Source organism: Caretta caretta, chromosome 7 (assembly GCF_965140235.1).
Source record: "Caretta caretta isolate rCarCar2 chromosome 7, rCarCar1.hap1, whole genome shotgun sequence".
NCBI classification, from domain to species: domain Eukaryota; kingdom Metazoa; phylum Chordata; order Testudines; family Cheloniidae; genus Caretta; species Caretta caretta.
The window spans coordinates 82,678,334-82,696,467 of NC_134212.1; the positions used below are offsets into that span (position 1 = coordinate 82,678,334).

At 42.0% G+C, this 18,134-nt stretch overlaps 1 protein-coding gene across 1 annotated transcript in view; it reads left to right on the forward strand.

The window, feature by feature from the left end:
- Positions 1–18,134, forward strand: part of LOC125639752 (hexokinase-1) — a 70,276-nt gene that overhangs the window by 9,818 nt on the left and 42,324 nt on the right. Inside the window, exons 2-3 of the mRNA XM_048857399.2 lie at positions 5,551–5,713; positions 14,875–15,023. Of these exons, the coding sequence (XP_048713356.1) occupies positions 5,551–5,713; positions 14,875–15,023 (312 nt within the window). The remainder of the gene's footprint in view (positions 1–5,550; positions 5,714–14,874; positions 15,024–18,134) is intronic.

The following is an 18,134-nucleotide window of genomic DNA, read 5'->3' on the forward strand; positions in this document are numbered from 1 at the left end:
TCCTCTTCAAAGAGGATTTGTGTAATATTGTGAACAAAACAGTGCTGGGCGTCAGGGGAAGCTGGAACTCACACCTCTTTCCAGTGGTATAATTTCCTATTTCTAACTATGTAGGGTTGTGAAATAATGAACTGTAAAACTGACATTTTTGTGTACTGAAAGGCTGGCACTGACCCCGGACTGAGTTACCCTTGGTCTTGGGCTGGGGTAATTTTAGAGGGGTGTGTGGGGATGTGGCTCTTTGAAGTTGGTCAGTGGTTAGAATGCTCTAATAAATTCTGGAAACGTGGATTAGTGAGCAAGGACAGATGAGTCAGTCAGAGGGTGCGTGATAAGCTGCAGATCCATGACATTAATTTATCATTTTGCCTCCACATATTAGATGTGTTCTTATGCTTTTATATAATATACAATAAATATGTTTATAAAACATTTTTGGATCCTTTGTGATGAAAGGCACTAAATATGAGAGGATAATATATAGAGGAAACAAATTCCCCCCCCCCCTCCAATCCACTGAGATGAGAATAGATGTTAAAAAGGGAGATTTTTTATCCTAAACTTTCCATTCATCAACAGTCCAAAGAGTTAAATAACTTGGGAATGAGCTTTCCTTGCCTCTTCAGATTAATCCAGGTGGTTTCATTAATAATTACAGCTGTTTCTGTTGCTTTTTGGCAATGCGCTCTTGTGATGTGTAGCTGTGTGCAGATGTGGCCAAGAAGTTTTGTAACCCTGAGTCTTGCAGGGTGGATGAAGCTTAGCCAGACTGACTCCTTTATGGTTCCCACAGAAGTCTGAATGTGTTGCTCTTTGATGCATTTCATCTTGTGATCACATGGCAAATGCCTCTAGTTTGTCTAGCTGTCTTGGTTGCTGTTGTCTCCTGACATCTCTTGCTCTGGGGAATGTTTGCACAGATAATATCTTTGGTATACCAGATGGGAGCAGACGCCCATATAGTGCTGCATGCTGGACAGTGGACTCAATCCTTCCAGCAGTTGTGTGTGCAGCTATCATAGACTTGGGGCAGAATTGGGTCTATTATTGTTGAAATGCAAGTTTTCCTTATTGTGTGGAAATGCAAAAATTGTGCTATGTCTTTGTCAAAGTTATCACTGCCTTGAATGCTCCTGTAGTTTACTGCACTACTTCATTTTTTCTTGGGAGAGAATCAGAGAAATGAGGACTCTGCTCGCTGGATATTTTCTAATCAAATAAGCTATTGAATAGTTCTTCTGGTTATTTTCTTGCTCAGCTTGATAAATATTGTAATTGCTGAATTGTAAAAGAATTAATTTGAAGCCTGTTGGGGATTTATTTCATGCCCTTGGGGCAGTTGCTTTTGTGGACGAGGGAAAAGATTTTTAAAAGACGCAAAGCAGAGATTTATTCATTAATATTTCTGTGCAGAATAATGTAATACACAGATATTTGTATTCAGAGAAGTGTGTACCTGAATCTAGAAAGGATCCAAATCTGGAATCTTGAATTCAAATCTCTGTACCTCTTTGGTATTGGGTTTGTTTCATGGTTCTAAATGTGTCCCAGTGGTTTTGGTGCCATTCTGGATTCAAAACCAGACTGGACATGCACTATGTTTGTAGTTTGGATGTGATCAGTGATCTTGCAAGATTTTCTGCATGTTGTTTTTGTAAATGTTAACCAAACTAGTAATGATCTGTTTGAGCCTTCTAACCTTGTTCAGAGCCTGCTGTAGACAGCCCTGCTATGTCAGGTCTGCCTTCTGCAAAATGTGTATAATAGAGCCTATGATCCTGTAGCTTCTGGGGAAGTAGCACTCGGTAGATACTCTGGTGAACTGGAGAGTAGTGTACACTGTACCCTTGATTCATTCTGAGCTATGCTCCACAAAATTATGAAGAATTCAGATTCAAAAGCTTTTTGGAACTGTTGCTACTACATAATGTATTTAAATGCCTTTGTGTCACTCTACTCTGGGAGCCCAGATCTGCAAGCCACTGTTACTTCACTACCTTAATAAGAGAGCGCTTTGCTGGAGACAGACCAGTCTGTCTGCTTCACTAGCAAATACCTTGAGACTCTGCCAGTTTTAACTGTGCCTTGCATAAGTGATCCCCAATTCCTGAGTTCTCCAGGGATGTCTGTCTGCAGTGTCCATTCCCTCTCACTGAGCACTCACAGAAATTAAGTTTGCTACCTCCAAAGAGCCAGACCACACACCAGTCTGTTAGTTTGGCTGAAATCCCTGCACTGGGCTGACTTTGTAATAAAACAAGAATAAGCTTATTAATAAAGAAACAGATTTAGGTGATACCAAGGAAGAATTAAAAAGATAGGAAAGGATTACAAACAATACAAAAATAACACACTTTCTGGTGCCTACACCTTAATTTTAGCAAGCAATGTCTTTAGCTAAAATGATTTCTCAATTACATCAAGCTACCAGCATCTCTAGCCTTCCAGGCAAGAGGATCCAGTGCTGCCTCCTTTCCCGCCAGGGGATGGATAGCTAGAATGTATTTTTGCTCCCCCTATATTTCCCAAAATCCATTGTTTTTGTCTCAAGAGCCAGGAAAACCTCCTGAAAATTCAGAATCTGGTGTGTATGTCCCCTCCCTCAGTGTGCTCATCGAGCTGTTTCCTCTGGTACTTGTTAGCTTGATTGCTTGGTTTACCTTATGTGCAGTTTTACTTTAATTGTCCTTAACTTGCAGTCAAGCCATGCAGACAAATAAATTTGCATTCCCTTATCTAAGGCAGGCTCGTTTATCCACTGCTGCTAAAAGGAAAAGGAGTACTTGTGGCACCTCAGAGACTAACCAATTTATTTGAGCATAAGCTTTCATGAGCTACAGCTCACTTCACTGGGTGCATAAAGTGGAAAATACAGTGAGGAGATTTATATACAAACAGACCGTGGAAAAAATGGGTGTTTATAATACACATTGTAAGGAGAGTGATCACTTAAGATGAGCGATTACCAGCAGGAGAGTGGGATGGGGGGAGAGAGAACCTTTTGAAGTGATAATCAAGGTGGGCCATTTCCAGCACATTTCTAGGAGTTAACAAGAATGTCTGAGGAACAGTGGGGGGGGGGAAGGAGAGGAGAGGAATAAACAAGGGGAAATAGTTTTACTTTGTATAATGACTCAACCCCTCCCAGTCTCTATTCAAGCCTAAGTTAATTGTATCCAATTTGCAAATTAATTCCAATTCAGCAGTCTCTCGTTGGAGTCTGTTTTTGAAGTTTTTTTGTTGAAGAATTGCCACTTTTAGGTCAGAAATCGAGTGACCAGAGAGATTGAAGTGTCCTCCGAGTGGTTTATGAATGTTATAATTCTTGACATCTGATTTGTGTCCATTTATTCTTTTACGTAGAGACTGTCCAGTTTGACCAATGTACATGGCAGAGGGGCATTGCTGGCACATGATGGCATATATCACATTGGTAGATGTGCAGGTGAACGAGCCTCTGATAGTGTGGCTGATGTGATTAGGCCCTATGATGGTGTCCCCTGAATAGATATGTGGGCACAGTTGGCAACGGGCTTTGTTGCAATGATAGGTTCCTGGGTTAGTGGTTCTGTTGTGTGGTGTATGGTTGCTGGTGAGTATTTGGTTGGGGGGGCTGTCTGTAGGCAAGGACTGGCCTGTCTCCCAAGATCTGTGAGAGTGATGGGTCGTCCTTCAGGATAGGTTGTAGATCCTTGATGATGCGTTGGAGAGGTTTTAGTTGGGGCTGAAGGTGATGGCTAGTGGTGTTCTGTTATTTTCTTTGTTGGGCCTGTCCTGTAGTAGGTGACTTCTGGGTACTCTTCTGGCTCTGTCAATCTGTTTCTTCACTTCAGTAGGTGGGTATTGTAGTGGTAAGAATGCTTGATAGAGATTTTGTAGGTGTGTGTCTCTGTCTGAGTGGTTGGAGCAAATGTGGTTGTATCGTAGAGCTTGGCTGTAGACAATGGATCGTGTGGTGTGGTCTGGATGAAAGCTGGAGGCATGTAGGTAGGAATAGCGGTCAGTAGGTTTCCCGTATAGGGTGGTGTTTATGTGACCATCGCTTATTAGCACTGTAGTGTCCAGGAAGTGGTTCTCCTGTGTGGACTGGTCCAGGCTGAGGTTGATGGTGGGATGGAAATTGTTGAAATCATGGTGGAATTCCTCAAGGGCTTCTTTTCCATGCCTCTAAAACATATTTTAAGAACATATTTCTAGCACACATACATAATTCTTTATACACAACCCATATATACATCAGGCAATGAAATTCATGACCAGCATGTCACCAGTTCTTATGATACCTTACAAGACACTGTTTGACTAAATCAACTGTATATAGCCAGTGGGCATAAAAGGCACTCTTAGGCTTTGTCTACACTGAACCTGAACTTTTGTTGTTCAGGGGTGTGAAAAAAACAAAAGTTTTACCGACGAAAAGCGCTGGTGTGAACAGCGCTTTGTCACCAGGAGAGCTCTCCTGCCAACAAAGCTACTGCCGCTCATTGGGGGTGGAAGCTTTTTGTTGGCGGGAGAGCGTTCTACAGCTCTCAAACAGCGGCTACACTGCGCATCTTTTAGTGGCATGGATGTAGCGGCACAGCTGTGTCGCTAAACAGTGCATAGTGTAGACAGCCTCAGGGTCACAGTCTCCTATCCAAGGATCTCAAAGTATTTTCCAGACATTAATTCTTTTTTCCCCAGATCTTTCTCCTTTGGTCCCCATTGTTTACCCAGCCCAGTATTTATGGGCCCTAAATTGCAGTGAAACCTTTTCATAATGAAATTAGAGCCTCTTTGCTCTAAACTACTCCTTGTCCTTAAGCTAGGCTGATGATGATAAACAAGTTCCAGGCTTCAGGGCATAAGCTGATTACCTTCAGAGAGGAAGGAAAGGAAGGAATTTCCCTTCTCTCTCCAAATGTATAATATTGTATACTACAAACAAGTGCATTATCTTGGGGGGGAGTTTCACCTAGTTTTAAACCTGAGGAAGGATTCAAGGCTAGATGTGCCTCTGCTCTAATTTGGTATGGCAGTTACTGTGTTCTTTTCTTTTTCTTTTCGAGTTAAAAGAATAGAAAACTTGTTGGTATTGGTTGTATTTCTCATTCGCAGAGTCCCAGAATCAAACTAGAAGAATCATATGTTCAGTATATAAACATATAATCTGCTGGAAAAGTCCAGTTAAAGAAAAGAGTGTCTGCATTCACACAAGCAAATGCAGGATTTTAACTTTACTTTTTCAGAGTAACAGCCGTGTTAGTCTGTATTCGCAAAAAGAAAAGGAGTACTTGTGGCACCTTAGAGACGAACCAATTTATTTGAGCATGAGCTTTCGTGAGCTACAGCTCACTTCATCGGATGCATACCGTGGAAACTGCAGCAGACATTATATACACACAGAGATCATCTCTGTGTGTATATATGTCTGCTGCAGTTTCCACGGTATGCATCCGATGAAGTGAGCTGTAGCTCACGAAAGCTCATGCTCAAATAAATTGGTTCGTCTCTAAGGTGCCACAAGTACTCCTTTTCTTTTAACTTCACTTTTATTTTCTTTATTTCCAGATTGATAAATATCTTTATTCCATGCGGCTCTCTGATGAAACACTGGTGGATATTATGGCTCGCTTCAAGAGGGAGATGCAAAATGGTCTTTCTAGAGACTTCAATCCAACAGCCACAGTAAAAATGCTTCCTACATTTGTAAGGTCAATTCCTGATGGCTCAGGTAAGGATTAGAATATTGTGTGATGTGTTAATGTAAGACACTGCATGAAAATGTCTTTTTAAACACTACTGAAACCAAACAAAGCATTTTACTTTCTGGAAAGCCTCATATGCATGTATTCATTCCAATGCATGGAACTAACTTGCATAATTTCTTTACAGACCTATGCAAAATGGGTCACATTAAACCTGGAAGAGATTTTTTTTCACTTCTTTCTAGGTATTCTGTCTATCAACACTCCCACACTGTTAGTCGGATTGAAAACCTTGTTTTCATTACAAAATTCTTGTTGGTAAAATTACAGATTTTTTTTTTTTTAACCGATATTAGCAGTGGTGTATAGTGGACTAGGGGTTTTAAAGGTGGACATATGAGTGAGTGTCTTTTAAAAATACCACATATCCTTCACAACCCAAGGAGATGGTGCGTTGGTATTTGGTAGCAGATTTTGCCCTTATTTTAATTCTCTCAGTGATTCATTTTCAGTCTCTGCGTTATTTAATATACATGAGTTAGTAATTACACTGCATTTCTGCAGTAGATTTAAATCTTTGTTTGCAGCATAGTTGTGCAGTCATGTTGGGAGAACCAGTTGGGTTAAAACCAAAAAGTTAATATTAGGCAGTGAAACACTGGGCTGTATTGTGAGTGGAAATCTTTTATGCTTCTGCTCTGCTTTCGCTTCTTGTAGCTTAATACTAATTTTTTATGCTTGAAATTAGAGAACTGTGTTACGCATATTTTTCAAGTCCCCCAGTTTCACTTTTGTGCTGTTGGCTACTATGTTGAAATTTACTAGTGTGCGGATTGCCAGCCCAAAGCCATTTATCCGCTTAAGCCAGACATAGAAGCTGCTGTGGCAGACCCTTGGTGAAGTGACCATGCATAGTTGCTACGGGAATGGGTTTTGCCAGGGTAGTGGGAGTGATCCTGGGTTGGGGGTCCATGTTTATGTAGATTCAGTAGCCCCAATGTCTCATGCAACAGATATGGAGAGTATATGGCTGCCATAGAGGGGTGATTCAGGAGTTCTGCACTCTGGCTATGAATGGGATGGAATGGATTTCATTTTTCCACTCCCTCTGCATGCTACCACACTGAACCCAAATACTTTAGACTTTCTACAGAGGGAGTAAATTTCACTCTATGTGCACGTGTTGAGTTGTATGTTGGCCTAAGAAGGAAGGAATGACATGGCTGTGACTGGCCATGCATACTGTTCTCCTGTTCGTTGCTGCAGAGAATGTATGTTCCTGGTGCCCTATGGCAATTCTAACATTTTGCTGACCCTGAGCTTCAGATTTTCCTGCATCTTCACTTCTTCCAGTCAAGCACAAATATATCCCCTATCTCACCAACACTCAGTCGCTATTAGATAAAAACCATGTCACATACTGGTAAGTGAAACAGATAACATTATGAATTATTAAAAGACATAAATACAGAACCAGGAGACCTTTAGGCACAATGCAGCATGCTGCAGGATGGCCTAGGCCTGGAATAGGTGGGAGGTGTTGGGCGTCAAGATTTGGAAACCATCGGGGTTGGACCTGGTGCAACAAGCCTGGTTCCAGGCAGTGCTGTTAGCGTCTCACTTTCATAAACAACAGCTTAACTTGGAATAAAAAACAAAATATAATAAAATAGTGACATTAAAATCCAATCCTTAGGCAGAGCTGAGACAGGAAAAATGTAAAATTTAGTGTCTCCCCTCATCAGGAGTACAAATGAATTAAAATATTGGTTTCATCATAAATATTACATGACTTACAAAAAGAAACGGCAGATATTATTCAAGAAGTGCTTTTATTGCTCAACTCTATTCCCATTTAAATTGGTGATAATAAAACTCCCATTGACTTCATTGGTGCACAAAGAAAGTGGTGATAGTACGTGTGTTGCTGTACAAACATAGAAGATGACACCAGCCTTCTCCAAGGAGCTTGCAGTCTATATCTAGTTCAGACACAGAAGTAGACTGTGCACTCTTGAAGTAGTGTAGGTTTTTAGTATCTATCTTTGGATAATAATTGAAAAATTAAATGATTATGCTGCTCAATATTTGTATAAAATGCATGTCTGACTTAAAATATGAAAAATACAATATTTTCTGTACGTAACTATTGGTGTTTGTGTTCCTGAAATTGCAAATACATTGTCCGTCATGTGTCTTACATTCTCCACAAATGAAAAATCCAGTATTGAACTAATGAGACTAGAGTGCCCCTTTCATTTTTAATAATAGAATGCTGTATGAAGATTTTTGCCCTTACTCTTCTGTACAAAGTCCTTTACCACAGTCATGGAAAAGTGGCTGTTTATATCTCTGTTTAGACTCTGGTAAAAGATGTTGGACATAAGAACTCACCCATTGTATGAGCCAATAAAAAGCGGCACCAGGTGAAACTGGAAATGGGAAAATATTGAGCAGTTCATGGATTTCTGGGACCTAGAACCTAATGCACTCAGACCAGAGACACATGTATCTAAGGCCTTGTCTACACTACTGGGGTAAGCTGACCTAAGTTACGCTACTCCAGCCACGTGAGTAATGTAACTGGAGTCGACGTAGCTTAGGTCGAGTTACCACGGTGTCTTTACTGCGCTGTGTCAACGGGAGACGCTCTCCCATTGACTTGCCTTCCTCTCGGGGAGCTGGAGTATCGGACCGGAGAGCACTCTGCCATTGATTTAGTGAGTCTTCACTAGACCCACTAAATTGACACACGCTGCTGCATCGATTGCAGTAGAGTCGATCTCCCCAGTAGTGAAGACAAACCCTAAGATCAGAATAGAGTCCTGTGGGAACAATCTTGCTAACAAGATTTACAAGATTTAACAATCTTGTAACAACTGTGAAAATTTAGTGACAATAATTTCAGTGCATGAATTAGCTGTAAATCCCAAACCGTGAAGGATGAATGAAAGCTTAATATTCTGAAGAAATTCTGTTAATAATAAACCTTTTGGGTAATATCTTTTAAAGACTTTGGAGATGTTCTTAGAATTATTATTATTTTTTAAAATTCTGAAGTCATTAATTTGAGAATGCAGAAATGTTCTTGGCCATAATGGTCAGGAAAGCATCTGAAGCTATTTAAAATCTTTACAAAAAGATCTTTCTGAATTAACTTCTGGTATGCTTAATTGCATTTTTGTGTTACAAAACTTAGACTAAAGGCTGTTACTTAGGTTTAAGTTGTGAAATAATCTAAATCTGAAACATTAATATACTCATAGAATGTTTTTTTTTTTTTTTTTTTTAACTGAAAAGCCTGAATTTCTTATTAAACTTTTGGTTTGTAAGGAGAGCCAAATATATTTGCAAACAAATGTGTTAATTTGTTACCTATTGCCGGAATAGACGTTTCTGAAGTGCAGTATTTGTTTGAAGTATATTCCAGGGTGCATTTAAGCTTGAAAAAGGACCATCTGTTCTAGTGTTTGTTTATCATTCATTATTGAAGGTAATGGCTTGTACCAGACAAATGATGTTTTCTTATGTTATGGCTTATTCAGGTATTTCATTTAATGAGGTGACCGGGGTGAATACTTTAACTTCGATTCTGTGACAGCTGAGACAGCTATGAAAACCCTTTTTACTGTGTTAAATATGATAAAAGAAGCTACATGAAGAATTTTGAGGCTATGTTCAGATTTTAAATTATGTTCATTTGCACAACTTAAAAAATAATTTCTAAAACTGTGTAGTTTTAAGATACATGTGAAAGTACTAAGGGAGCTTTCTTCCAGTAAACAAAACAGGAGCAGCCCAATGTTTGAGGCAGCAGAAAAAGAGAGCTTGAAGTTATGTGGTAAAAGTATTAGAAGAGACTTAGATTATAAATGTTGTCTTTAATATTCAACTTTACCAGTTATAGTTTATTTTTTATGTATGAATTGTTTTTGATGTCTCGCATATGGTGGTTTGCTTGATACTAGATGCTGCAACTTGGGAGAACTAGAACAACTTCTGTAGGGAACTTACTTACCCCTTTAGGAGTTCCTAATTTCCAGGATGGAAAATGACAGCTGGTAGGTGTCTCAGACTGGCCCAGTAACCCCCTGTACAGTCACCAGTCTGTTGCAAGTGGATCCAGTCATTGGGCCCCACATGTTTCCAAAGTAACTGGGTCTGGGTAGAGTCTAGTCACTATTTCTAGCTCTGGGACTCTAGAGAGCATGCTCCCAGGGTCAGCCCCCTTGTCTGACATCCTTCCGTGAGATATGGAAAACTTCTATACAGCCACCCTAGATGCTGAAACCAGCGTGAGACCTGACCTCCCCGAGTCACTTACACATGCTCCTTCCATAGTTCCCTCTAGGCTGTGGGCACTCTGGTTTCACTCACTTAACCCCTTGAGAGACAGTGTGGCAGAAAAGCAAGGAACCCAAGTGTAGCTGAGGAATTGCTTAATCACAAAAAGAAAAGGAGTACTTGTGGCACCTTAGAGACGAACCAATTTATTTGAGCATGAGCTTTCGTGAGCTACAGCTCACTTCATTGGATGCATACCGTGGAAACTGCAGCAGACATTATATACACACAGAGATCATGAAACAATACCTCCTCCCACCCCACTGTCCTGCTGGTAATAGCTTATCTGAAGTGATCATCAAGTTGGGCCATTTCCAGCACAAATCCAGGTTTTCTCGCCCCCCACCCCCCCCCACACAAACTCACTCTCCTGCTGGTAATAGCCCATCCAAAGTGACAACTCTCTTCACAGTGTGCATGATAATCAAGGTGGGCCATTTCCTGCACAAATCCAGGTTCTGTCACCCTCTCACCCCCCTCCAAAAACCACACACACACAAACTCACTATCCTGCTAGTAATAGCTCATCCAAAGTGACCACTCTCCCTACAATGTGCATGGTAATCAAGGTGGGCCATGTCCAGCACAAATCCAGGCTTTCTCACACCCCCCCGCCCCCTTTTTTTCCGGACAGTCTCTACGTAAAAGAATAAATGGACACAAATCAGATGTCAAGAATTATAACATTCATAAACCAGTCGGAGAACACTTCAATCTCTCTAGTCATGCAATCACAGACATGAAGGTCGCTATCTTAAAACAAAAAAACTTCAAATCCAGACTCCAGCGAGAAACTGCTGAATTGGAATTCATTTGCAAATTGGATACTATTAATTTAGGCTTAAATAGAGACTGGGAGTGGCTAAGTCATTATGCAAGGTAGCCTGTTTCCTCTTGTTTTTTCCTACCCCTCCACCCCCCAGACGTTCTGGTTAAACTTGGATTTAAACTTGTAGAGTGGTCAGTTTGGATGAGCTATTGCCAGCAGGAGAGTGAGTTTGTGTGTGTGTATGTGTGTGTGTGTCCCCAGAAAAAAGTGTGTGTGTGTGTGTGTGTGAGAGCCTGGATTTGTGCTGGACATGGCCCACCTTGATTACCATGCACATTGTAGGGAGAGTGGTCACTTTGAATGAGCTGTTACCAGCAGGAGAGTGAGTTTGTGTGTGTGGTTTTTGGAGGGGGGTGAGAGGGTGACAGAACCTGGATTTGTGCAGGAAATGGCCCACCTTGATTATCATGCACATTGTGAAGAGAGTTGTCACTTTGGATGGGCTATTACCAGCAGGAGAGTGAGTTTGTGTGTGAGGGTGTGGAGGGTGAGAAAACCTGGATTTGTGCTGGAAATGGCCCAACTTGATGATCACTTCAGATAAGCTATTACCAGCAGGACAGTGGGGTGGGAGGAGGTATTGTTTCATGATCACTGTGTGTATATAATGTCTGCTGCAGTTTCCACGGTATGCATCCGATGAAGTGAGCTGTAGCTCACGAAAGCTCATGCTCAAATAAATTGGTTCGTCTCTAAGGTGCCACAAGTACTCCTTTTCTTTTTGCGAATACAGACTAACACGGCTGTTACTCTGAAACCTGCTTAATCACAGTCATTTGGGGCCTTGTCTAGAGGGAGAAAGTGTGTGGTAGCAGGATCCACATAGCCAGTTAGTGCACAGCATGCTAGTGTGCCATAGATTTATACCCATGTTGCCGTGTACTAACGCTCAGTGTAGACAAGCCATTACTCTTAAAACACTTGAGAGTTATAGCACTTGGAAAATAACAGGTCCTGACATGCCCCCTCTCCTAGTTTGAGCTCCTCCTTTCACGTGAGTCTGTGGTTCATCAGGGCTTGTCAACATTGCTATGCTGCTGTAGTGCTTCAGTGAAGATGCTACCTCTGCTGATGGGAGAGCTCCACCTCTCCAGGAGGTGGTAGCTGTTGCGACAGGAGAAGCACGCCTGTTGACATAGCACTGTCTACACCAGGAGTTCTGTTGGAGCAACACAGTTATACAGAGATGTGCCTTTTCCATACCCCTGAGTGACGTAGTTATACCGACCATAAATTCGTAATGTAGACGCGGGCTCAGTGTTTCAGATGGGGCAGAGTCCCTCCTGCCCTCTCTCTCCTGCAAGTCCTCCTTATGTGTGGTGGTGGTCAGTCCCCACAGAGCAGAATCCCATCTTACATAGGGCCTTGTTTCCGTGCAATGTGCTCAAACTGTGGGGTTCTGTGTTCACCAGTCTTCAGCAAGGTGTCAAATGCCTTTCCTAGGCAGGGCAACTGCCTGGAATGCAGCAGAGTAGGCTGCCCCTGGACAAGTCTGAACTAATGCAGCTATAGTGCCAATATATCAACACAGGTACAAAACAGATTTCACAATTTGATGTAGTCCTATCACACTTTGTCACAGTGGGATCATTCCTTCTTGAAAGTTACACTGCCTATGGAAGCTTAGTAGGCAGGTTTCTGGAAGACTCTGTGCACATAACATCAAAGCGGGACAGATGAGGAGAGGTGGAAGTATAAATAAGACTATACTAGCTTTTACAGAGGAGTGGTCAGAATAATGTCAGATGTAAGTCCTGGTAGCAGTAGGCAAATTACAGACACATGAGTTGTGGGACAAAGATTTGGGGTCAGTCAAATTAGATTCTTGACCATATAGATGGATGCGAGAGTTGAGTTGAAGAGAAGCTGGAGATAATGAAGTTTCAGGGATGATACTTAGCAGTTAAAAGTGCATCAGTATTGATTTTAGACAGACACATGGCTGAAACAAGCAATGTCAAGAGAGTTGGGAATTTCCTTCATAGGAATTATACAAGAGGTTGAATTCAAAAGAAAGGTGAGATAGATATTTATATGGATCAAGGATTGAATCCCATGAGACATCATAGTAATGAGGACAAGTGGTGCAATTGGGTCTGTGCTAACTGCAATGAATGGTATAATACGTGGCAAAGGATTTATTCTGTTACTCTTGATGGGTGAAATCCTGGTCCAGAAGAAGTCAGTGGCAAAACTCTCATTGACTTCAATCGAGCCACATATGTATATGTAGTTTCTGAAGTTTAACCAAAGTGACAAATCAGTGAAGAGGTGGAATTTGGGAGAACACAAGAAAGTGCAGTGTTACCTTAACTGTGCTGCTAAGCTGGAAACAGCCTTCTAAAATCCATTGGCTTTTCTGTGTGTGTGGGTGGGGAGGAGGAGCGTGGCTCAAGGGCTTCAGTGTTCATGTATTGCACATACTGGCCTGTAGCTCATTGTTATAAAGATTGTGTAAGTGTTTCCCTCATTATCTCTTCTTTAAACCGTTAATGATCACTGTCCTGGTTTGTTCCATTGTCTGATAAGACAAGACAGTTCAAGTGTCATCACCTGGATCAGTCAAGTATATTTACACAGCAGTAAAACAAGCACTGAAAGTGTGACCTTTTCAGATATATGCCAGTCTCTGTAGCATGACTGGGTCACATTCTTAAGGCTTTTTGAACTGCTCTTGAGGTAGATGATCAACTGAATTGGCTTCGAAGTTTTGAAATCCGTCTCCTCTCCTTTTGAGATAGGGACGGAAATGTCCTAATATTTTCCCTGGTTTGCAGGAGGAGATCATTTTAGGCAGCTGTATCCGTGTCAGATTCAGCAGAAGTCACAGATTTTGAACTCGTCTGTTGTGACAGCTATCGGTTTGTCGAGACAGTTTTTAGTATGACTTCTCTCTGTCTGACATCTGTTGCATTACTGTAGTTTTCAGGGAAATTTAGCTCCCATGAATGAAACTCTTGGTTTATAGGTTTCAGAGTAACAGCCGTGTTAGTCTGTATTCGCAAAAAGAAAAGGAGTACTTTTGGCACCTTAGAGACTAACCAATTTATTTGAGCATAAGCATTATCATACACATTGTAAAGAGAGTGATCACTTTAGATAAGCTATTACTAGCAGGAGAGTGGGGTGGGAGGGAGAGAAAACCTTTTGTAGTGGTAAACACCCATTTTTTCATGGTTTGTATGTATAAGAACATCTTCTGTATTTTCCACAGTATGCATCCGATGAAGTCAGCTGTAGCTCACGAAAGCTTATGCTCAAATAAATTGGTTAGTCTCTAAGGTGCCACAAGTACTCCTTTTCTTTTCTTGGTTTATAGTTAACTGTGTTCCAGTGTAAATTGGAGTGATTTAAGGCTAAATTGTATCCAGATGCACCAAAACTTCAGAGTTCTCCCAGAAATACTTTAGGTCCCCCTGGAAAGACTCTTCCTCTCAGTCTGTGCCCTCCCCCACAGAAACACTCTTTAATCTTCCACACATCATGATTCCATTCCTTCTAGATTTATGATGTTTTCAGCTTGCTCCTCAGATCTTCCTCATTGAGTCTGGTGAGCTTAGTCATGATGCCTGAACCCTGCATCCAGTGGCACTTGCCAGTAGCCCTTTGTAAGATCCATGGTGGTAAGGTATCGAGCTCCTCCCAATTTGTCTAGGAGCTCATCAGGCCTGGGCATGGGGTAGGCATCAGATACAGTGATAGCATTGAGCTTCCGATAGTCCACACAGAACCGGATCGACCCATCCCTGATTGCTGACCACTGCTCCGTTGCCCTCTCTCTGGATAAGCCACACTATTATATACTTGACATCACTGATGTTCAGTGTTGCTATGGCAGTAATCTTAGGTTGAATTACAGGGAATTAGCTTGACATACTGTGTATAGGCATGCTGGAGATAGAACTTATTTGCCATAAGCATAGTACATGTATTTATGCTTTGTACATAGATTGATGTTTCATAGGTCAGAGCCATTTAACAATTCTGATTACTTGAATCTTGTCTTCCAAATAGAGAAAGGAGATTTCATTGCATTGGATCTTGGTGGATCTTATTTTCGAATTCTGCGAGTGAAGGTCTCTCATGAGAAAAAGCAGACAGTACAAATGGAAACTGAGATTTATAACACACCAGAAGATATCATGCATGGCACTGGAACCCGGGTAGGTTTCTTTTCTCAGGGATACTTATCTAAAATATTAGATCTTTTACATTATCGTTTTAAAGAAGTGTAGAAAGAAAAATCTTATTAATGCTTTAATATTCAAAATTATGTACTGAACTCTCTAATTCTTATTGATATTAAGAATAAATAAGCAGCCTTGATAATTATCCAAGGGAACTAGAATACAGCCTTCACTGCACAAGTCACTTCCTGCTGAGTTTGAATTTACAGTTCTAAACCAATTTCTGTGTCTTACCATGTTCTGAAAATGTATGGGAACAGGGCTGAAAAACCTCCCAGTCTTTATAAATGATTAGCTCAATCTACCTTACAATTGAAATGCAGGGCTGTGCCTAGAAGCAGATAAAGATTGGTGACAGGACCAAGTATTCATCCGCCTGGAAGAGGACTCTTGCATGAAAGAGTATGAGGACTGTAGTGTGTATAAAAATATATATATACTGTAGGTGGCAAAGTGTTTTATCACCAGATAAATGTGACTTGGTGGTGAATGCTGTTTGAAACCGGGTGGTAGGTGTAATTTTTTCAATCTCCTGTGTTCCTGGAATACCAAATTTGCCTGTGGAGAAACATTTACTATATGGTCAGGAAATGGGATTACAGAGAATATTTTACATATATATAAATACTCTGCTCCACTGTAACACACATTATGGGATTTTCATTGTTGGGCAAATACAGTTTTTGCTACCTCTCTTTTATTTCTTCATAAGGAGGAGCCATTGAAGAATGTAAAGATTGCCATTTAGAAAATTCAAAGTCCATTTTTTAAAAGTTGAAGAAATGGTTGTAAAGGGATTTCCATCCTCTAATTTTTGCAGATCTGATGACAATTGTTACATAGTTATGATATACAGTATCATCTGATGATCACTCAAATTATTGGGATTAATTTGTATAACAGTTATAGTGATATTTGATCTACACTACTACTATTACAAAGGTTTAAAAAGTTGTGTGTTTTATTACTTTGGCTAGATTGAATGGGTCGGGATTTATCTGAAAGCATACATTGATGTTCATGTACATTTTTAAATTGATTTATGTTACGATTTTTGTGGAGAGGTGGGGTTAAAACTGTTGGGAGGTTTCAGGTGGAAAAGTACCAGGAGAAATGGGTAGACCCATGGACAGTCTGCAGTATACATTTAACACATACAGCTCTACTCTCTCCTTATCACTTTCCCTAAATTTTGATGGTGGCTCTGCCATTCTCCTGACCCCCAACCCCACATTCCACCGGTGGCTGGTTGTATGTTTTTTTGTTTTGTTTTGTTTTTTAAACAAAACAGTGACAAAAAACGCTAAAGGGTAATGCTGCTGCCTGTTACTCCCTGTGTGATCAGCTGGGTGGCTTTCCAAATGTGTTGCTCGATAGGGTGACCAGATATCCCAATTTTATAGGGTCAGTCCTGATATTTAGAGCCCTGCAAATCTGCGGATATCCGCAGATGTGGTTGTCCGTGGACTATTTTTGTGGATAGTGGGTTGGATGCGGATACAATCACGCAAGGCTGTGCTCACCAGTGACGCCTGGCCCGCAGTGTCCGGCTCTGGCAGCTTGGGGGGCACAACACGCTCGGGGCCAGGAGCCAGTGGCTGGGGCTGGGCAGCAGGCTGAAGTCGGGGACGTCCAGCACCTGCTCGCTGCGCTGCTTCCCGTCCAGCAGCTTGGACCCCTCGGCAGCACCAGCATCCTCATCATGGCCCGGCCCGGCAGCACTGGCTGCGCTCCCGCCTGCCGGCTCCTCGGCAGTGGGGCCTTCCCCCAGCCGTGGGGATTGGAGCAGGTGGGCCCTGGCGCCATACCCCCTGCCCCGCTATGAGGCAACACGCACTGCTGCTGCCGTCGTTCGCGAGCCCCCGGGAGCAGCACGTGATGCGATGCTCCTTCCCCCCAGCCTCCGCACCGCCTCTTCCCTGCAAGACACACGCTTCCCCGCTTGCTCATCTCCACTCTCTCCTCTCCCCACCCACCAGTCGCTTGTCCTTGTGAGACAGCTTGCTGGTGCAGCTACACGGAAAAGACAGCTAGTGCAGGTTGGATCGTGGGTTGATTCTGGCAGATGCAGATCCACATTTTTGTGTCTGCTAGGGCTCTACTGATATTTGGGGCTTTGTCTTACATAGGCGCCTATTACCCTCTACCCCCTGTCCTGATTTTTCACACTTGCTATCTGGGCACCCTGTTGCTCCAGGATGTGCTACAGAAGTTGGGGATTTGGGTAGCTTCATGTAATCTATCAACTTTTTTCCTGGCCCCATGGCAGCAGCAGGAGGAGCTTCTGTGGAGGAGTTGGGCAATTGCCAGCTTTTCACAAGACTGCTCATCCTCTGCTCTCCAGCATCCTCTGCTGCTTCCCTTTCTGCCCCTAACTCAGAGGCCAATGAGAGACTGGCCAGAGCATGATTCTTCTCCCTGTTGCCACAGTGGCTACCACATGGCTTTTTGGTCTTGTGGGACTCTTAAGCATTTCTGGGATGCTTGAGGTGACATTTACATTCGTTGCCTTTTTAGAATCCTGTGGCGGATTGGATGAAGAGAGATGGGAGGAAGAGTGATTCCCAAATCCTATCACTTAATCATGCTGATCGAACTAGCACACACTAAAAGTAGGGTGTAGCCACAGTGTCATGAATGGCAGGAGGGTCTCACTGCTCAAGTACATGCTTAGCATCTTGGGTGGGTACGTTCTTGGAGTGACTAGCTCCTCTGTGGCTGCACTCTGTTTTTAGCAAGCTAGCTTGGTCAGATGTCTCCATGATATGAAATTTGCACCAGCAGCTTTAACGGTATGTGTAGACATACCCTTAGAGAACTCAATGAGGATTGGAACCCATTGTGCTAGGTGCTGTACAAATACATAGTGAAAGGCTGTCCCTGCCCTAAAGGGAATTAAGTCTAATTTATGGCAAGATTCCACAAGCAGGTGCTGCAAACAATGGGAAGAAATAGAGGAGAGAGGGCACAGGAAACACTAAATGTGTATTCTTATTACTTGGGCTAGTGGTGTGCGCAGTTAGATGGTTAAGGCCAGTTAAATATGATTTTTAAAAGTAAGTCATAAGATAAACAAATAAGGCAACT